At 49.9% G+C, this 21897-nt stretch overlaps 1 protein-coding gene across 1 annotated transcript in view; it reads right to left on the bottom strand.

The window, feature by feature from the left end:
• Slc35f3 (solute carrier family 35 member F3) overlaps positions 1-21891 on the bottom strand; it is a 236150-nt gene extending 214259 nt beyond the window's left edge. The window contains exons 1-2 of the mRNA XM_048800380.1: positions 21697-21891; positions 21111-21340 (exon numbers count right to left, since the gene is read on the bottom strand). Coding sequence (XP_048656337.1) covers positions 21111-21340; positions 21697-21749 — 283 coding nt within the window. The 5' untranslated portion in view covers positions 21750-21891. The remainder of the gene's footprint in view (positions 1-21110; positions 21341-21696) is intronic.
• Between the last annotated feature and the right edge of the window lie 6 nt (positions 21892-21897).

Here is a 21897-nt window from a genome sequence, read left to right as displayed (position 1 = left end):
AGGAAGTGCCCGGGCAGAGCCAGCCTAGCTCCCACCCACTGACCACCAGCGACTGCTGGCACAGAAACCGCTGGTCTTATGTAAATTGTTTTAAGACTCATCCAAATATTTCAAATAAGAAAACATTTTCAATGAGAATAATAATTGTTCCACATCAATTAGATACTGTTTTGCAACTGTTCCCATACATATCTGCATCCAAGACATTTGGTACCACATTTATCTGCTATTCTTGCTTTATTTTTATTTGTATTCTGTTGGGAAGTCCAAACAGAATTTCAGGCCATGTGGAATGTCAGCAAACCTCAGCTGGCTCCATCTGAGAGTTCTGGGTGCTCAGATTGAACACAGATCCTGAATTCTATGGAGTGATCAAAGAAACCTTTGCTTTGGAAGATGCCACACGAGTAGCACGTCCCACATCCTTCCATGGGGTCAAAGCTGCAAGGCTGAGAATTGGGGTGCGTTTCCAAGTGCAGGTTTCTGTGGACATGGTGCCGCATCTGAAGGAACAGCAGGTGCACTGGGTTCCGGTCATTGCTATCACTGCTGGGCGGTGTGACCTCGGTTATGTCCCTTACCCCTTTGCTTAATTTTATCATCTGTGAGGTGGGAGATCTGGATAATATCTTCAGCAACATAAATCCAAATGTCACTGAGGGACAAGAAAAATAAAAGGCTGAAGTGTGTCATCTGCAAGAATAATTTTCACTCCATGAGATAACCACTTTTCCCCCCACATCTAGAGAGAATTGGAGGCAGGCTGGCACAGAAGCTGCCTCTTCGAGTCTGCCGTAGCGTGCGTGTGTACATATGCATCTCTTACTCCAACTATCACAGCCAGTGGCTGCTGGGAAAGCATCAGAAAGGTAGCATCTGTTTATACGTACTACACTTTGGTCTTAAATGCTGAAAACCTATTGCCAATGTTATGGTTACCATCATTTGGCCTCAAAGTGGTAGATAGGTCTATTGAGTCCACCCTGAGATAACACCCGTGAGCAGCCCACCTGGCAGACAGGTTCTCTGTGTGGCACTGTTGGCAGAGTGAGGAAACACTGTACCTCTGCCCACTCCAAAGCATCCTCTCCTGACCCAGACACATTGCTGTGGAAGAAACATTCTGCACTTCCTATTTCTCAAAAATCATCAGAAGGGAAGTACATTCTTGTTTACAATGTGAGTGAATTGACAATTTTGCCTTTTCTTCCTGCTGAATCACAATCTGGGGACACACTGTGGACCACCAGCTGTGCTGGATGAGCAGGGCTCGGGCAGCCCAACATTCAGGGTAGGTCCCTTCCTGCTCGCAGAGCCACCTGCCACTCCAGCAATGTGGCCCTTGCGTCACCTTCTCCCACCTACATCAGGCTCACAACATAATCATGAGCCTAAGGAAAATTCTCTTCCTCCTATGGATTTGCAGCCATGAAAATCCACCCATAATCCACCATTGCCGGTCACAGGGTGGTATTACCCCAAGGCACAGCCAAGCACCTTCCAGGAGACACTATGAATGGCCAAGGTCTTCCACTTACGGTCTGCAGATGTCCCAAGCAGGTCGTGTGGCCACAGCTCATCCTGTGCTCTGACCTTACCACAGCAGCCTGGCCGATCATTGACTGTAGCGGCCAACAGCATGATTCGTTTCCGTGTCTGCCACAGTGGCAAGGGCTTCCCATGCTCCTGGAGTTCGGGGCTTTCCACTGCCACCGTCAACACCACTCCACCCTTTCCCACCAGGAAGGACTTTTCCTGGGCTTCCAGGTTATGGCTCAGCACACTTCCCTTGAAACTGAGCAAAACGGACGGGATGCCTGGTCCAGACCAGGGTGATGGCTGGCTCCCCTGGAGGACCTGGAACCCTACGCTGTGCCTTAGGCAGAGGGCAGGCTCCAGGGTCATGCTTCCTGCCAGACACGGAGGCCTGGACCGCGCTACTGGAGAGAGAGCTGGAAGCCACAGCTGAGTCGGAGAGTCACAGTGGGGGCCGACCCAAGCCATGCCATCAAAGCTGGACCGAAACCCAGTGGGCACTGAGAGCCGTACAGACGCACAGACGCAGAGGAGTCCAGGCAATGGATGTCTACCCTCCAAATATCATGTTTCCCTTCTCAGCAGGGACCATCCTTTTACCCTCTTCCTCCCGTCTCTTTATTCAGAGTCATCAGGCTAACAGAGATGCGTGGACCAGTCCATCCCAGAGCTCTCCACACCCTTCTGACTGGAGAGGGCATCCCAGATGGTGATGTTGTGCTCCTCTTCTATCCTTGCTTCTGCGCTGTGAGGAAGCAGATCCCACACCACCGCTCCAGGTCAGGGACGTAGCATTGCACTGTGGACAGAGTTAGCTGTGCAATACAGCAGAACCAGAGCACGAGGGACACTGGCCGGCCAGGGCCATCTGCACCTTGTTAATGAAGCATGATTCGTATGCTGGCTGGCCGAGCTTAAAGAACAAAGTAATACAGAATTTAAGGGGATTATGAGTAGTTGTATGTTTCCAAATTCCCCTCAGACCACTGAAAAGCTGAAGGAGACTATAGACCATCCCTTGAATGGTGTACAGGCCATGCAGGTAAGGAGCCCTGCTCCCCAGGAAGGGTGCACAGGCTGCACAGGTAAGGAGCCTTGCTCCCCAGGAAGGGTCATTTTTTGTGTTACAGAACATTGCTCATTGTGAATGCCCATGATCATGACCAAGTTACCCCAGAACGATATCCAGCTATTTCCTAAAACAAAATCTCATCTCCATTCATTCACCAATGAACTCCAGGGTTGTTTTCATGCCTTGGCTTTTGTGAACAACAGGGAACCCGGATACCAGAGATGAAGTAGACAGACCTGGAGGACAGTACACCAAGTGAATAAAGGCAGCCCCAGGAGAATTGCTGACCATCCATGTATGAGAAACCTAACAGCATCCAACTCAGAGCTGAGGCCAGCAGAATGGTGGCTGCCCAGTGGGAGGAGTGGGGAGGAGAAAAGCAGAGTTGCTGCTCAACAGGTATAAAGTTTCAGTCACATGCCATGAATCAGTCCTAGAGATCTGGACACAACGTGGAGCGAGAGTTAACAATGCCATATTTACCATTAAAACGAGAGAGGGCTTATCTCATGTAAAGAGTTGTTACCACAAAACAATCAAGAGGCACAGGAAACTACTGGGTTGATGGACCTGTCTGTTCACTGATTGTGTGAGGGTCCACATGTGCATGCCTCTGTCCACACTCCTCAAACTGTGGATATTATGCATACACAGGTTTTGTTTATCAGCTATATACTTTGACAAAGCTGTAATAAAAAAAAATCTAGCCTCAAAGGTCAGTGATTGGCCTCCCCAAGGATAATCAGGAAAAAAGCATCCTCTGGACACAATGTATAGAGGACAAGTCCTTAAGGGCACGCTAACGGCAGCATGTGCTAGGGCAGCACGGTGTCATTAGGATGGATCTCAACATGACCACTGTGGATCTAGGACAGTCATTGGGTAAAACAGGCTTTTAAAAATCTCATGAAATTTTAGTAATTGATCCACAAATGTGTTTTGGCACAAACTATACGTCAGCCGCTGTTCTGCATGTGGGGGCCACGGGCAAGATGACCCCTGCCCTTCTGAAGGTTCCTCAGCGGCAGCTCGCCCAACAGGAGACAGTCACACTGAACAAGTGACTGTTTAGCACCTGTTATTACACAAGCTAACCTTTAATGACACATCCTCTACCTCTGCCCAGCAAATCCAGTTATGAGATTATGACTGTACATTTGTTCTGGTGACAAAGTTATGATGCAAGATTCCATCAGCACGTACAATGGAGTTTTAGAAGAGGGTCTTAATGGGCTGTCAAGAGTAACGGAAATTCAGTGGAATCACTGGGGAGCAGAAACACAATAGCTACAAAAATGAGAGAAAGGCAGACTCGTGGGGACTGGCACCTTAGTTACCACCATATAAGGTTTGGGGAGAGAGAACAGTTCATTTCCTGACTGTTCTGTCTGCCTACACTGAGCGCAAGCAGCGTGCCAGCAGGCAAGGGTTCCCAGGGCGGTGACTGGGGAAAAGGAGAGACCAGTCTGTGCTCACCCAGCAGAGCCAGCAGACATCTCGGGCACAGCAGAGCAAGCATCAGGCCTTAGGACCCAAGAATTTGCAGCGAGTATCGTATCAGTAATTCAACATGCATTCCCTTTGACCCAGTAACTGCATTTCTAAAAGCCTACCTCACAGAAAAACCCAAGGCAAATCCCTACCATAAATGCACAGGAGGGTCACTGGGGAAGTCTTTAATATGGTGGAAAGCTGGAACGACCTATTGTCCCTCAGTGGGCAGGGTTAACAATGACAGTGTGATGGGAGCACAGAGCTCATGGCAACGCGCTTCCACCTGGGAGTCAGGTTTACACGCCTCAGGTGGGTTTCAGATGGAGGAGGCGGCGGAGGCTTAGGCATCCTGCTTGGGAAACCATCCTGCAACGGGAGCGGCATCCCAACAAGGCTACATGCACACACGTTTGCTGGTGTGCAGAGACGGGCAGCGGCTGAGTATAAGGAGGGGCGGGCGTTCAACGCAGCCAGTGCGACCTCAATCACGTTTCAGTCCTATGCTCCCTAAGACCGTCCCTGTACCCCTTGGCCTTGTCCTGTATTTGCTCCTCTCAAGCCAGAATTTCAGCAGGAAGAACTTCCACATCCATATATGTCTATTGCATGGTATGAAAGATACCAGTAACACTCGATAGATGTGTGTGCATGTGTGCATGCAATTTTAAGTGGGAATATATATATATATATATATATATATGCACCATATATATGATTAAGCAAAAAGTAAGCTGCAAAATCATGTGTGAATTTTGATCCCATTCCAGCAAAAAATACACGTGGGAATGTCCATGTTGAGAGTGGATCTCATAACAAAATTAGCTGGGCTCATGCCTTGTCAGTCCATAAGCAGTGGTTCCAGGGAGTCGTTTCAGAAAACTGGACAGGAGTGATTATTTTATGTTATCTTTTGGGTTTAACATGACACTTGCACCATTGAAGGCGCTGTAAAAGGTGGTGTGGAGGACCTGCTGTGGCCCTCAGCCCTGTGCTTCCGATGGCCTCCAGTTTCTGAGGCTGCTTCCCCTCTGAGCTTACTAAGCCTTGTGCAGCACACGTTCTGCCCCCAGCAGCCTCAGCAAGGCCCTGCTTAGAGCAGGGCTGAGCTGGCCTCAGAACGCGGGTCTCCCACAGCCCAGCGAGCCCCCGGTGTGAGCAGCGATGGGACAAGGTGCTGACACCCGCTGCTGGACAGGGCCTCCTCCACCCACAGGGACACAGGCTCCTCAGTACCCCATGGCACATGAGCTGGGGGGCCTCTGCTGGACACTCGAATCTCAAAACTCTCAGCAACTCTTCATGGTGGGGTGTGTAGACCATTACACATGACGTGGTATTGACTTGTTCAAGCTGGCGCTCTGAGAACTAGCCACCTCTCACAGGTTCTGGTGACGTGAAAGGACCAGAAGCCTGGTACCAAGGATAGAGGAGTGGACATGTGTAGACTGCAGACCCTCTGGTGGGTGACGGGCAGCAGGCGCTCCAACAGCCCCGCAGTCTGAGTGTGGTCCAACCAAATGTAAGCCTTTGCCATTCCCCTACCTGTGGCAGAGCTCTCAATGTTGCTAAGCCATTTTGGTGACAGTCCTTGTCACTCTGTCCTCCCTTCTGTGACACTGTGTGCTTTACTTCTCTTCCTCTTTCCTTTGGCCCTCTCTGTTTTCCTGGACCGGCTGCTCCCTGTTGGCCACCCACTACCTCCTGGGCCTTTGTCTCATGGCAGCACCTTCCCTAGGTTTGATGTCCCTCTTGTCACTTTCCATCATTTGTCCCTCTGACTCTCAGCATCCCAACACCCACCTGGGGCAGAGTCCACACTGTTGACCATGCAGAAGGCCCTGTTCTGAGCAGGACACCCACTGTAGCTTGTGGCCACTCAGGCCAAGGGCACAAGTGCTCCCCCTCTGTCTCCTGCAAAGGCCAGAGGTGACCATGTGGCCCAAGGCCAGCCAGTCAGATGCCTGGAGGTCTGACCCATGTGCCAGGAGACAGCAGGACCATGGAGACGAGGCCTGTCGGCCACCTCCGCTCCTCTGAGGCAGGCACCTTGCTGTGACCTCTGCTCCCAGCATCTGCAGCCCGGCCACGTCCACCCGCCAGATCTGGCCTTCCGCCTCCTGTTGTCCCCGTGTCTGGTATTCTTCCAGAAGTCTCCTTTCCCCCATTTTTCTATGATCAGCAGATGTGATATCTGTTGCTTACGGCCAAGAACCTCAACTGTCTACAGGAAGCGATGTCCTGATTTCATTCACACAGGGTAAACACGAACAGAGGGGTAGTCAGAGGGACTGGGTCATCTTTACTGGTCTGTGCAGGGTTAGCGTTGGGCAAGTTTTCTCTTTGCCTTTTGTATTTTAGAGGTGAACTTTAGCACAGGGGGTATCTGGAACATTCCTCAGCCCTTTAATCTGCACCCTACTGCTTTTTGAATCCTGAATCTCCTCCTGAAGTGCCCTTTGCCCCCTTTTCTAGGGCTGGGCCACTTCTCGTGGGCTTCTTCCTGCCTCTGCTACACTCTGCATTCTGTCTCTCGCGGTGATGCCTGGAACAGCGTCTCCTACTGACGTGGGAAGGTATGTGGAGCCCCTGTGCACTGCGGGCACGTGGAGGCTGACGGAGTGGAGGCAGACAGTCGGTGTGGAGCGCAGTGTCATCACCACAGAGTGCCAGCCCATAGCCAGAGAGAGGCGGGGGCGGGACACAGGAGGGGAGGCTCCACAGGCTATGGTACCCCCCACTTGGGTACGGTCATCATGGGGACGGGACTGAAACCTAGGAAGCTTACCAACCCTCGAAGCTTGCTCCTTTGAACTAAGAAGAGTATCACTCTGCTCCCTTTCTACCAGTACTTATCAAAGGATCAACAATGTTCCCTAAGACTGGGTTCTCCCGCACCCCAGGCAGGCCATGGAAACGGAGAAGGAGGCGGCTCAGCTAGGTAGTAATATTTAGCTCCTCTGAGCTGGATGCTTTACCAACACCAAAGTCCAGTGTTAACATCACTTAAATTTATGACCAAGTCTACTTCTGCTTAGGATGTAAAAAGACTCAGGAGAACCTTACTCCACCCGAACGACAAGAGAAAGGTGCATGTCCACAGTGATGCATACGGAGCCCATTTGGAAGCCGAGGTTCCGAGGCAAACGAGCGAACTGAATTCCAGGGGGACGCACACTTCCCAGCTGGGGCAGACACACTGTCTCTTCTGTTTGTTTGCCTGTTTTTGTTGTTATTTACTTACATATTTGTTTACTTGTTTATTTATTTAGATGAACTGGGAATTAAAACCAGAGGAGCTCTACCACAGAAATACACCCCCAGCTCTTTTTATTTTGAGACAGAATGTCACCCAGTTGGCCTCAAACTTGCAATCCTCCTGCCTCAGCCTCCTGAGTCATTGGGATGACTTCACCCAGCCCACACCACCTCTTTTACCTTTGGCAGAGGAAGGACAAAAGAGGCTTTTGTTCCAAAGAGGAAGAGGAAGCAGCTAAATGTTAACAAATTCTTAAAGACCTCAACTGTAGAGTAGTTGCCATGCTCCAAGCTGCAGGTGCCAGGGTGAGCCGGGGTGAGCCAGGGTGAGCCGGGGTGAGCAGACTCGTCACCTGTCTTCCTGGGGCAGCCCAGCCTGCGCACAGTGGGAATGCCTGCTGCAGAAGCACACTCCAGGCAGCATGGCAGCGCCCACCACCCTACCATGCACGTGCAATTCAATGACTTCAACCTCCCAATTCCAGAGGCAGGGAGAAAACGGAAGCAATGCAAACCTGAACGGGATTCAGGGCTGACCAATAGCCTCGGTGCTTTCCCAAAGCCTTATTAGCGTGATTTTGATCAATAGAAGTGACCACGTGGGATATAAACCCCTGCACTAGTACCCTCAGGTGGAAAGTACCTGCTATTGGGTTTCCTACTGCCGGGCCAGGGGTCTGTCCTTGCTTTTATTCTTCAATAAGTTCTACTCTGTACTCACTCATCCTGGTCTAAGAATTTTAGTTTTTGAATTCATGAGACAAGAACCTGGAAAGAAGAAGTGGTGGTGAGCTGCAGGGTCTGCTGAGCACTGGAGGGTGGCCCCACCCTTAGGAGCTCAAGCGCCGCATCCTTGCCCAGACCCCACCTGCCTGCAGAAGCAGAGAATTCCAACTCATCTGCCTGTAGAAGCAGGGAATTGAGATTCAACAGAAAGATGGTTTCCTGTTTGAGGACATACCCCCAGTCACCTCAGGACTCCCCTGGAGCCCCACTCCTCAAGGTCCCACCGCCTCCCGACAGGGCCACCCTGGGGTCAAACCTTAATACCTGGGCCTCTGGGGGTTGTTCTAGGTCCCAGGTATGGCATTTATCATGTGGAAGATTTCACCACATCAGAGAGAAAACGTCCTGTGCCCCTCCTGGTCCACACCCAACGGGTAAATTCGGCCAGTTTGGGAGCTTTGTGCAGATGAGACTGGGCACTGTCAGGATGATCCCCTTTCTCAAAACTCGCCACCACATGTGGGACCCTGAGAACCACAAGTACACCAGCACACTGTGGGTTTCTTCTCGGTCGTCCTCACCCCAGCCTTCTGACATGTGTGGTCATCAGGTGGGGAGGTGTAGCACCACAGCGAGGGGAAGAGAAGGCCAGCCACACCCCGCAGCAAAGGGAACTCAGGCTGCAGAGCAGAGAAGGGAGAAGCCAGAGCTGAGTGCTGTCCAGTCCTGCACCTGCGAAGTCGCTCCAGGGACAGTTCCACTCACTAGCAGCGGAGGGGCAAGATGAAGAATTCACGGATGGGATACAGCCACTTCCCAGGTCAGTTGTCCCCAGAGGGGCCATTCCCAGAGCTTCTCTTCTCAGCAGGCTTCCACAGCAGCTCCATAATACTGTCCTCTTACCCCCAAGGACAGGCCCTGCCAGACACACTGCATGATATCGCAGGACCCATGTCCCTATGCACCCATCAGCTCTGGAGGACACACAACACCGAGTGAGCTCTGCAAACTGTGCGTTTTGGTGACGATGGCGTCTTGTCATACACGTGGAGCCGTCTAGAGGGGAGGCTGGTAATGAGGACTGAGTCTGGGAGCATGGAAATTGCTCAAAAATAGACTACAAAAGCTACACAGGGTTCTATTATAAAACTTCAGTGATTTATGGATTTCCTCCTTGAATTTTATTGAAGGCAAAAAATTAGAAGCCATCTAACTTATAGACTATAAAGTGTATTGGTGAAGAGAGCTATGCGTATCTATGTATTTATACTTGGCAGCTCTGTTTTGCTGATTGAGACCTGACTCCTCCACCGGTATTAGCCATCTATGGCCCCATAACAAGAGATCACAACCGAGTGACAGAACACAAGACACCTTTGTCATCTCACAGTTTCTGAGAGTTGGGGGCTGGGCCCAACTCAGCCAGTGCTCTGCTCAGGGGTTACAAAGCTGGAATCAGGGTGTCGACCAGGGCTGGGTGCTCAGCTGGGAGCTGGACCAAGAAGACTCGTGTTTCTGCTGGTCTGGCTGCTGGCCTGGCTGCTGGCCACATTCAGCTCCTTGAGGTCACAGGACTGCAGTATGTATTGGCTGTTGGCCTGAGGCCACCCCAGCTCTAAAGGCCACCTGCACTGCCTTGCCACATGGGCCCCCAAGAGGGCCAGTGTCCTCTCAAGGCTGGCAAGGACAGAGATCTGAAGCTGGAAAGATGGACTCTCACACAGCATGACAAACTCTCAGAAGACACCCTTGGTGGGAAGCTAGTCAAGGCCCCACCCAAGGGGAGGGGACTGTTCAAGGGCGTGAACCCTGGGGAGGACATTGGAGGCTACCTTCGGGATCATTTGACATGACTCTAAAACCCTGAAATTCTACCCCTGGGCGACTGTCCAGCAAAGACTGGCCGCGTGCATCCAGGACAACTGCGGGAACATCCCCAGCAGCCACGGCTCTTCAGTCTAGGCACCTCCAGGCTGTGCTTCTCACAAACACTTGGCATTCGAACCCAGGTAGGCCTTCCGTGCCACCTGCCTCCTCAGATTTCGCCCTGCTTCCTGAACCACCCATCACCCAGCCCTGCTCTGTGAGACTCAGGCACTCGGCAGCACCTGGCTCTCTGGTCCCATTGTAGATGCCCCTTCCCCTGACTCTTAAGAAGCAGTTCTTCCCCTTTCACAGGAGAAACCCCATGGTTACTGACACGGCCTCCAATGCTGCACATTCCCCCTGAGCAAAGGCAGTTCTGTTGGCGGAAGCCTGAGGTCCCTTCACTGCTCCGCGTCTCCTCATGCACACGCTCAGTGCGTGCAGAGGATTCTCCCAGGGGCTCTGGGCATCCTTTATTTATTTATTTTTTTAATCAGTGCATATTAGTTATACAGAATAGTGGGTTCCACTGGGGCATATTCACATGCATGGAACATAATTTGATCAATTCATCCCCAAGTCCTCCCCCTGCCTTCCCTCCCCTGGGCCCCCTGCTACTGGTCTCCCTTTTATTTTCTATTTATTTATGTATTTATTTTGCACCAGGGATTGAACCAGGGGCCCTTATTTTGTATTTTATTTAGAGACAGGGTCTCACTGAGTTGCTTAGTGCCTCACTAAGTTGCTGAGGCTGGCCTTGAACTCGAGATCCTTCTGCCTCAGCCTCCCAAGCCTCTGGGATTACAGGCATGCGCCACCGTACCTGGCCTCCCTTCTATTTTCATGAGACCCTTTTTTTGCTTCCCTATATGAGGGAAACACATGCCACTGGCTCCCTGAGTCTGCTTTATCTTTCTTAATATGATGTTCCCCAGTTCCATCCATTTTATTGCAAATGGCATAACTGCTCTTCTTTAGGCTGAATAACATGCTACTGGGTATATGCACCGATTCTCTCTATCCAATCCTCTGTCGATGGAAACCTTGGCTGGTTCCATAATCTGGCTCCTGTGGAAATTCTGGATGGTCTGTGGCCTGAGCACAGAGCAGAGTGAAGACCTGAAAGCCCATTTGATTCTTCCCCTCTTACCACCAGCCATCTTCTCCAGGGAGCATGAGGAGCTAACTCCACGGGAGCAGCCCTCAGGAGGCCTGGCCTGGCCTGACCCTTGAAGCCAGATAAAGGACTGAGTACCCAAGCACCAAAGAGAGGGAGACACCACGGGAAGGCACAGTGCCAGCACTCAGAGACCAGGCACGAGGAGCACGAGCCACACCACAGGCCAGAGATCCCTTAAAAACAGCCTGCTGTGCAGACTAGGGTACGAGGCCACCTGTTCTCAGTGAAGCAAGGGGTCCCCACCTAGAACTTAGACATGATGTAGGGTACAAAGCATCAAACCATTTGGGGAGATGGGTGAGAAGTCTAAACCCCTGAAGAGAAGCTTGGAGCTGGGGATACGGCACAGCACGTGGACAGGCACGCCAGAGGGATGGTGACGTGGCCTGGCAGACTGCGGAGAGAAACCGAGGCAGGTGCTGCAAAGGCACAGGGTCAGTGCTGAGAGTGGCTAATAGCCAGTGACAGGGCTGGCCCTGGGAGGTGACCTGCTCCTCCTCTGGGGACAGCATGTCATCACTCACAGCATTTTCTGGTTTTCTTTTTACTAAATTCTGATATAATAATCTGAACCATGTTTCCCTTCAAGCCTGAATCATGCTACACCATAAGCTGGAGCAATATTTTTTTCTAATTTTGAAAGCATTTACATTTATAGAAAGGTTGATGTGTATTATATAGACTCACCAATTATTAAAATTTTGCATGTTTTATTCATCTGTCATTTGGTCTGTCTACACTGGTTTTTGTTGAACTACTTGAAAGTACACTATAGGCACAATACCTCACCCCTAATACCTCAGTGTGTCTCAGGAAAAAGGATATTCTCCCACATAACCACATTGAGGCTACCCAGCCCAAGGAAAATAACAATATCCATAAAATAGTCGAATATGCAAAGTTTCCTGAAAACCTCCAAAATGTCGGGCACAGCTATGACTCCTCCGAAGCAGTGTGGACAGTGCCGTGTGGAAACTGAGGTGGCCGCTGAGTGCTGCTGAGGCCTCGGGAGGAGAGTCCAAGCCCCTAGAAGATAACCCCATCTTGTCACCTCTCCCCTTCATCAGGCACAAGGTAGCCAAACGAATACAGTGACCAAGATGCCACCCACCCTAAAAAGGCACCACCGCATGCACCCAAAAGCAATGGAGAAATCCCCGCACGTTCCTGGGTGTTGGCTCAAATGATCCCAGCTACCTGCTGACCACCTGCAGCCAACGCTCCTCAGGGCTCAGCACGAAGAGGAGGTGGAAAAGTCACGAAGAAGGTCCTGAGACAATGTCCTGGGACCACCCCCAGAGCCTGTGCTTAGCCTGTGTTTGAGCGTTATGTGCACATACCAGGTGAATCAAGGACCAACCAGAGCAAGACATGACAGAGAAGAACTCCAGATCCTTCCATGAGCAACAGCACACAGAGCAACAGTCTTGCTACCCAGGATGTTCTGGCTGTATTAATATGTAAAATGGTGATGCCCCTAGAGACCCCGCTCCCCTCCTGCCTCTGTGAACTGGATACTGTTATGACTCAAGCTGGCCCGAGCACAGGAACAGCTTCACAAGCTCACTCTGTGAACCTGGGGTTTCCTCCTGGAGGAGCTAGAGGAATGGCACCAACAGAATGAGATCTGGGCAGGAGAGAACAGGTGGACTGGGAGCACATCCTGGCTCCCCTGAATGGATTCGAGTCCATGTTATTTCCACCAGGCCCCTCGTTAGAGGAAGAAAACAACCTCAGGACAGCATTCTTTGCAGCTGGAGAGAAACAGAATATCTACAGCAGAAAAATGTTAGGAAAGAAATGTCCTGGTGACATTGCTCCACTCACCAACCCTGTCAAAGATCGGCATTGTTGCACAATAGCACAAAAGGAAAAAAAAAAAAGTTAAATGCTCTGGGCTACATCAAATGAACAAGTAGAACTCTGATTACAGCAGAAGAGTTCAAGTTTCCCAAGGAAGAGAGAAAGGAATTCTCTGGGGCTTCATAGCCTCTGCTGTATCTTGCTAGAGTTACGGTTCCTACAATAAAACACCATGCAATAGAATTCATATAATACAGGGCTAAGTTTATAGCTGTTCAATGTTGGTCCAAATCACCACAAGATATTTATTTAGAGAAGGACCACAAATAGACACACAGTGCACTCATGAGATGGCCCCAAGGCAAGAAATGTGTGTATTGGAGTCAATGCAATTCATGGATTCATAGGTGTATGTCAGTATGGAATTTTTTAGGAAACAGCACCTGTAGTACATGTTTACCTCAGGGGTGAATATTTTTTACCACCTTTCAGAAGCAGTTATTTTTTGAGGATTGAATGCTGATGTTGGAGTGTGGATGGATGAGCTCATGAATAAATGAAAACACCTTCACAGCAGCTTTGAGGTTCCATCTGCTTCTAACCCAGGCATAAATGAGCCCCTCCGTGGAAAGCATCTGGAGTTCCATGCAGTGATGTTCTGATGTCCCTGCCTGGCCCGTGGGCTCCTCCGCAGAGGGCAAGGTGGCGGTGGGTCCCAGTGGAAAACGCTTTGTGCTCCTGTCTTCCAGTCACCGCTTTGAAACTCCACAATGTATTTTTAAAGAATCACCAAATACAATGTTGGTTACAGACAGAGCAAATACATTCACACCTCCACGGTGCACGCTTCCTAGTGCTTAAAAAATAAATTCTAATGGCTTATCAAACCTACTGCATCAAATCAGACACATCTATATAAGATTTCTATGTTCAATACTTTATACAATGAAATGCTGACAAGGTAAACATTTTTGGATAAACCACAAGAATTTGTTGTCCTGACTTATGGAATTTGCCCAGTTTTCTAACTATTTTTTTTGGCTGATTTTTAAAGGAAAAGAAATAAAGGAGGGTACTTCCAGTTCTTCCTTGGTATTGCCTGCCAACAAAATATACTTCTACCATGAAAAATGTTTTTTAAACTCCCACAGGTGCACGGCATGAGCAAATGCTGCTGCGTCACACCCACAGGCCTCATGCCTATATTGGTGACTGTGTTCCTTTACATCTTCAACAGTCCCTGAAAGTGAGCTGGTGCAACTTCTAAAAGGAAAAACAAGGAGGCAAAGTCTGTGTCTGTGAAGAAGCACCTTTCTTCCATCCCTTCAAAAGAAACTTTGAAGACACACCCTGATTTTGGTAACACTGGATTGTTGCAAGAAGATGGTGAAGAAGGGTAAAGATAATCTGCTAATAGATTCTGATCTAGGTGACACACAGCCAATCGACAAGGAGAACATCTGAATGCCAAACATCTGTCAAAACCAGAAACTGCTCCGAAGTTACACGAGTCCCCATGTCTCAGGAGTCCAACACAGCCTGTGACCTTCTACTCTACAAGTCTCCTCAGCCAAGCGACTTATTTCCTACAGTCCAATGTCATAAATTAAAGCTACCTCAAGTTGCATGACAGAAAAATCTGTGTCCTTGGCTTGGGCAATTGCTCAAAGGCTCGCCACCACTATCCACCACAAGAATTTACTAGGCTCATAACAGTATAATTCCTTCCGAGGCTCTGTAATAAGATAGTGGCTTACCCTGTTGCTCAGTGCACTCACCACGGAGCTAAATCAACATATATCAAGTTAAAAAAAAAAAAAAAGAACCTAGTTCATCCCCAGCCATGGAACAGGCGTTCCACTGGGGTGACAGGGTGTCCTGCTCTGTCTGCAGGATCCCACTGACGGGGCCTCCATGGCTTCTCTGTTCTCTTAGCAGTCAGGAAGCACTCCTTTCTTCTAGCTGAACGTCCTTGGCCACGCAGAGCATTGCTCTAATCTACGCGGACTCAGGAGAATGGTCCAGAAGTCATAACCACAGAGCAGCCTGCAGGTGCACAGGACAGAGCCCAGCTTCCGCTCACCCAGAAGGAAGGGGCGTGCACTGTGACAGCAGGGTCCCCAGGGCTAGGGGAGGAGCTGAAGCCTGATCTCCACCCAGGAGGGCACTGGCCTCCAGGGCTTTCTCAGTTGCGGCACATCCTGCAGACACTCTCTCCAGGTAGACTAGCTTCCTCTGTCTCTGCCTGAGAGGAGGCAAAAGAGCCCCTCAGTACATTTCCTCCACTCAAGTGTCCATGCCCGGCCAGAGCACCACCTCTTGTGTTTGTTTCTGGCAAGATCTCACTAAGTTGCCCAGGTTGGTCTTGAACTTGTGGGCTCAAGAGATGATCCTGCCTCAGCCTTCCCAGTGACAGGGACTAGGAGAGCACCACTGTGCCTGGCTGCACACTTCTGGTTTTAATTTCAAGTCCCAGGACAGACACTGGTCGAAGCAGGTGGGCCTAAAGTTGGCCCTGTTCTATCTATGAGCCCAGGAGAGGTGGTGCTATCTGCTGCCACAGGCTTGACCTGAGGGCATGGTACTAGGCAGCTGAGGGGTCCCATGAACTGGCAAGACCTTCCAAAAGGTTCTGTTCTCTCAGTGACAGGGTATAGGTGGGTTTTCCCTCCTCATCACTCCTTCACAGATGAGAAACCAGATGCTCCCAGTGGTGAGTAACTGGTCCTGTATCTACCAACGGATGGAACTGGTATGTGAATGCAGCTCCAGAGAATTTCATTTCCTCACTCCTCCCGGCCACATCAAAGGACATGAGTCCACCCTGCTCCCAATGCAAGGCCCCAGCTTTTGTGAGCATCTCAACAACACTCAAGAAGATGCTCAACGAAGTTCAATGGCTCTCACACATATGGATTCATATTTTAGTACACTAATCTGATTTTTTCCAGCTGCTTAAGGAAAGGACCAGTGCTCCCCACTGGAGTGTTCTGGGCTGGGCACTTTGTAAGGGATAGAGGACAGTAGGCACCTCCTGGTCTGTGCTTCTTGGAAAACCTGGAAGACATCACTTCCCTGGAGGTACGACCATGTCTTTCATAGCCAGATGGCCATGATCTGAGTGAGATGGGGAGCATGGGGTTCCTTAACAGCTAATCATTCTGCATTTTAATTGTCAAAACTCGGAAAGCATTTACTAAATTGTTAGTATGCAATTATACTCAGGAACCAAACTTACGCTCTGACACATTAGAGAATGTGTGTTCTAGTGTTTACCCACCTCAGCCACCTCCAACTCTTCCCTGTTAAATGTTTTCCATCTCGTATTTCATGTGCCAAGCTGCCTTTGAGAGTTATGTTTACCACCAACTCCTCCGTCTCCGACACAGAGCCACTTCTGAGTCGCTGGCCCAACCCCTGCTGCTCCAGAGGACCTCACAGGAGCCATGCACCCCAAATTCCACCACAGCGGCCACCACTCTGGCACTGGCACCCCCACTCTCAGTTCAGTCTGAGGGGGCCCAAGGGAAAGATTGTTCCAGAAGCCCTTCCACTCACCTCATGCAAACCCTCTGTGACTCTGGTCCCCAGCGATGTGAGTGGGCACCCTTCACTTTCTCAGCTGCAACTAGAAGATCTCCACCCAGATGAGGGAGACTTTGTTCAGTACCCTGCAGGCTACAGGCCCAGGTTCACACTGTAAATGGAAAGCAGGACTGGGCTAAAGGTGGGTGGCCTTTGGGATTAGCCTACCCTCCACTCTAAAAATGACTTAAAACTAAACCCATGAGCATTCTAAAAAAAATCATTTTTATCTCAACATACTAGCACCATGGAGTTAAATCTACTACAAACACATTTGTATCTCATTTCAAGCAATAAACATGACCCCCCTCAAAATAATCCCTAAGAAAGTGCTTTTGATTAGGAAAGCAGTTGACAGTGCACAGTCAACAGCACCATTAGGGAAATTGAAGCAGGCCAGAGACCCCGTACCCAGAAGACCCTCACCATAATTTTTCTTGTTAATATAATATCAGCAAAGATTTATGCAAAACAGTTCAGTGTGATTAGACCTTTCTATTTTCTGATGCTGTGTCTCGCAAAAGCTAAGTTTAACTGCAGACCTGCTGATGTTGCTCCTGCTTCTGTGGTAAAACGTGTAAAACCTCTGACTGTTCTAAAAACTGGAACAAAAAGCACTGTCATGTGAACCTCCAAGCTCCCCCCACCCCCGCCAACTCGGTATTAAGTCCAAAGCATTTCTAGACTCTTGGTCCAGAGAATGATTTGGGCAATAGTCCCTCTGGACCCTGCAGTCAATAAACCTGCTTCCTGAAAATTCCCTGGGTGGCCAGCCTTGTCTGTCCCACATCCAAACCTTCCACAAGCAAAGCATCCTGCCTCTATAAACACTCACCCTTGAAGTCTCCAGGACTCGCCCTGGGTTCCTGCGGTCTATGCAGGGCTCTGCCTTTACACTCCCTGAAGAGGGAACACCTGTACAGTGAGCCTGTCTTCCGGAGCTCAGCTCTATATTTTGGCACAGGGTGAAGGCTCCAAAAAGATTCCATGAACAGAGGGAACGAAGGAGCAGACGAGTGCTCCTTCCCCAGTCACATAGGACCCTCCATCTGGGACCTCCAAGATCACCCCTTCTGTCCTGCCTGTGCAGAGGTGCCACTCCCACCCTGCCAGATGCCTGGAGCTGGCTGTCCACATACAGATAGCATATTCCTGATCTTGGGCTCCCTCTTCCCTTCCATAGCCATCTCCTCCCCACCCCCACCACCCAATGGCAGCAACATCAGAGAAGGGAGAAGCAGCAGAAGACACTTAGGTCAGTCACTCTTCCCTACTTTGGGCAAAGATGTTCTTCTTTGGATCATCCAGATCCTTCCAACTCCTAAAGCTCTCTCTACGGGATGCTGACTTATGGGGGAGGGGGCTGAAATCTCACTAGCTGCAGAAGCAACAGGCCTTTCTGAGTCTGCAGAAAGACCTTCATTCTGGGGCTGGGGTTGTGGCTCAGTGGCAAAGCGCTTGCCTTGCACATGTGAGACACTGGGTTCTATCCTCAGCGCCACATAAAAATGAATAAATGAAATAAAGATATTGCATCCATCTATAACTTAAAAATAAATAAATAAATAAATACCTTCATTCTAATGTGTCCCATCATGAAAGCCCAAGGAGTGGGCCAGGTGAAAGGAAAAGGGAGGGAAGGTGAGGAATTTGGAGCAGGACCACTCCATGGGCACCACTGGTCAGTAGAGTAGAGGTCACTTGGGAAGTAAGCATGGGGTTCAAGTTAATGAGTGGGTCTCAACCAAATGCAGCCCTCCAAGGGACACCTGGCAACATCTGGAGATATTTGGTATTCACAACCGGGGGTGGTGGTGTGCTACTAGCATCTAACAGAGGCCAGCAAGGATGCTAAGTGCCCTATGATATACAGTCCCCACCACGGAGTCACCCAGGAAAAACTGTCAATAGTACCGAGGTTCAGAAACACTGGGCTTATCATCAAGAATTCTGTTCTAGTCTATGGCTCAGAAGACACTTCCAACGTAACAGGAAGTCAGCATAAAAAGTTAAATGATATGAGTCCCAGAGGCTAGCAGTTCAGGTGCTATCCATTCGTCCATTCAGCAAATATTTATGAGCACTAGGTGCTTTCTGGGCTGTGGAAGAGCTCACAGCTGGTGACTTGAAGAATCCCTGCCAGTGTCACCATGTGGTTCACTGCAGGAACTCAGAGTGGGAGCCTGGAGAGTGGAGCCACTGAGAGAAGAGACTCAGCCTCGCCTGCCCACTTGTTGAGAGCTCAACTTCCTCAAAACATCCCTCTCAGGCCTCAGGGGCTTTGGGATTTAAAATAATAATAATAATAATTCCTCATAAAAAGTCTTTTGTCCAGAGTGAAACTTGTGGCTGTCACTGCTGGGGTTGAGCATAGTTCATAATTATCTCATTTATCTTAACTGCCAAAACCTAAAAATGAAGGGGGTGTGGCTGAACACTTGGTTAAATTCTTTCTGCTGCTGCCCGGGCAGCTGCACGCCTCTCCAAGAGTCCAGAAACTCTCCTACAGTCAGAATGCAGAGAAGCCACTTGGAAAGACAACTGAGAGGTAACATCAAAACAGTAAGGACCAGGCTTGGAATCTCTGTGGACACCATGAGGAGAACATTCTGCTTTGTAATTATACCTCTTTCAATTTGTTGAATTCAATTATTAAGCAACAAATTAACCGACCACTACCTACAGATGGATGAGCCTCTGCTGTTATTTTCTTAGTTGAGTAGAAATGGCAAGCAGCAAAAGCACTGCCCTAGAACCTCTCCCGCTGCATGAATAAAACATTAGCTTCTCTAAATTTAAACGTAAACCCCAATTAATGCATCAAAATGTCAGTTGTCACCCAAAGCATTTTAGTAGCAAGGAAATACCTTGGAATAAAGAAGGATCCTCACAGGAACACAGTGGAGTGATCTGATTTTATTCCCATGGCTGGAGCTCCTACAGCCTGTCTGCTAGTATTTATCCCCTCAACAAAGCCTCAGAGAGAGGGCATCTAAGAATACTGCTGGTGGTTCAAGGGACTTGTTTCCATGGTCTTAATCATTAAGTACGTTTGTACCAAACTCAGTCATCACCACTGTGAGTGCCCCTCAAGTCACAAACCTCAGTGATCATTTCCAGAAAACCCTAGAGCCAGGCACAAATAGAATTATAAAAATAAACCTAATCATGACTTCAGGGGCTGAAGAGATGACTCCCAAAAAACTATGATTTGTATCATAGTCCTCAATTACAAAGAAAGCAGAGAATGAAAACAAGAAATAGAAAAGTTGTATTTTCTAACAGAAAAAAGCAGAAATAAAAAGTGAGGTCATATCCATAGCCATAAGAAAAATGGTTTCCAATGGATTTGAATTCTTGTCATCCTACACCCCATATTTTTCAGACAGAAAGGGAACTTGGTCCCTTGACTTCCTTCTGCAATCTAAAGCCAGCAGATCAGCGATGATTTCAGTAGCAGTCAGGAGACTCGAGTACACATACATCATTGTAAGGTTTATGCTGAATTAAATGCACTCACCACAGTCCTCTAAAGACCAGCAAGGGCATAGAAACCAAACATTCAAATCCTATGTTTCTTCCCCAAAATATAAGCTCATTGCTAGTAGACTGCTGATGTTTGGCTTGGACTTGAAGGTTTCATAAATAATCTAAAGATAGACATACTTTTAGTGATGAATATGATTAAATTGTAAAAGCCTGATGTTCTTCCTAGTACCAATATATTGCAATTTCAAGCAATAAATAACAGGTTTTAAAAATCCTCAAGATTATCAAGCTATTAGACTCATAAATGAATGAGGCAATGCTCATTTCTTTGACTGAAGTGGTTAATGTCTCTTTGCTGTGTCCAAACACAGTGATGAGACCACTCAATTCTGGTTATATCTATCAGCATCTGGAGTTTGTTGTAGGCAACCTCTCTCTCTTCCAAAGTAAGCCAAAAAAAGGTGAGGTCTGTGTCATTGCTCCTGGCACAGTCAGCTGAAAGCCCACTACAAAGAAGTTTCAGCTTCTCTACCTGGCACCAGGCTTTCTTTCATCTTGCAAGCACCGTGCCAGAATTGACACTGATGCGTATGGAACCTCCTCACTGAGGACCCCAAAAATCCTGGGGCAAAGGGAGGGGCTGAGATATAAAGAACTGTCCTCCATCATCCTGCTTAGGAGACACCGGGAAGAGTTAAAATCCGGGCTGCCTAAGTCTGCATTCTCCAAAAGAGCCAGCTGCTCCTGACCCGGGGCCCAGTAACACTTTCTGATCACAGTAAAGCTACGCAGCCCAGGATACTGATTCGCTTGCGCGTTTCTCAAGTTCTGCCACAAGAGGGGTGCCCTCCATATTGTGACACCTCCGGAAGAAGGGGATAAGGATGGAGAGGACTGTGTGGGAGAGAGAGGCTTGTGAAATAACGGATCAGAAACCCTGAAGGCTCCGGAGAACTGTCTCCAGGCCTCTTCCTCAAAGTTACAAACCCTCAGGCAGGGCGGCAGCTGGCGGCAGGACCGTCACAGAGCGCGCTTCCCAGGCTGCTGTGACAGTGGTAGGAAGACCAGAGGACAGGGAAAAGGCTTGGGGCGGGGTGGTCTTACTTTTGTAGCTCGCTGCCCAGGGCTGATAGCCATAGTAGCCTGTGATGCGCAGGATCCGCTCCTCGATGGAGGTGAGTCCCACCGGCCCGCTGGTGAGGTCCTCCACCGAACGCGACCATTTCAAGTCCTCCTTGATCGCCTCGTCTACCACCAAGTACTTGAGCTGCCTGAGCTGGGGGCTGATGTCGGACAGTCTCCGAGGGCTGACGTCCGGTGACCTCCTCATGCCACTGAGGCCGCGGGCGCCGGGGCAGGTGGCAGGCGGAGAGGGGTTAAGGACAGAGAGGGGGGCTTCGGTGAGGAGCGGGGCCCTGGGCGAGCCAGGGTGCAGCCGGGGCTGCTCCCTCGCGCCACCCACCTCTGCTCGCTCCGAGCCTCGAAGTCGGATTCGTCTCCCGTCTCCCGCCCTCCCCTGGGCGCCTCCGGCAGTGTGGGTTGGGGCCAGTGGCGAGGGAGAAGGTGCCTTAAACTTCCCGCCATGCACGTCGCCCCTCCCGGACCCCCGAGGTCGCGGCTGCAAGAGTCCACCCAGCATTCGGGCCATCTGCCGGCCGGCTCGCGCGCCCACAACCCGGGCGCTACTCACATGGCGATGCCTTTGCCCCTGGGTGCGCCGCCGGGAAACTCTCGGATCCCCATAGGCAGCGGGAGGGTGAGGCCGGGAGCTCCCAGACTTGAGGCGGAGGGGCCGCGGGCCCGAGCTAGCGGCAGCTGCTGGCCAGGAGAGGTGGGAGAGCTGCCCGCCACGGGTCCGCCCCGTGCAGCCCTGCGCGCCCTGGTTTGTCCC

The sequence above is a fragment of the Marmota marmota genome, unplaced genomic scaffold, assembly GCF_001458135.2.
Source record: "Marmota marmota marmota unplaced genomic scaffold, marMar, whole genome shotgun sequence".
Taxonomy (NCBI): domain Eukaryota; kingdom Metazoa; phylum Chordata; class Mammalia; order Rodentia; family Sciuridae; genus Marmota; species Marmota marmota.
This window is presented reverse-complemented; position numbering and strand designations above follow the sequence as displayed.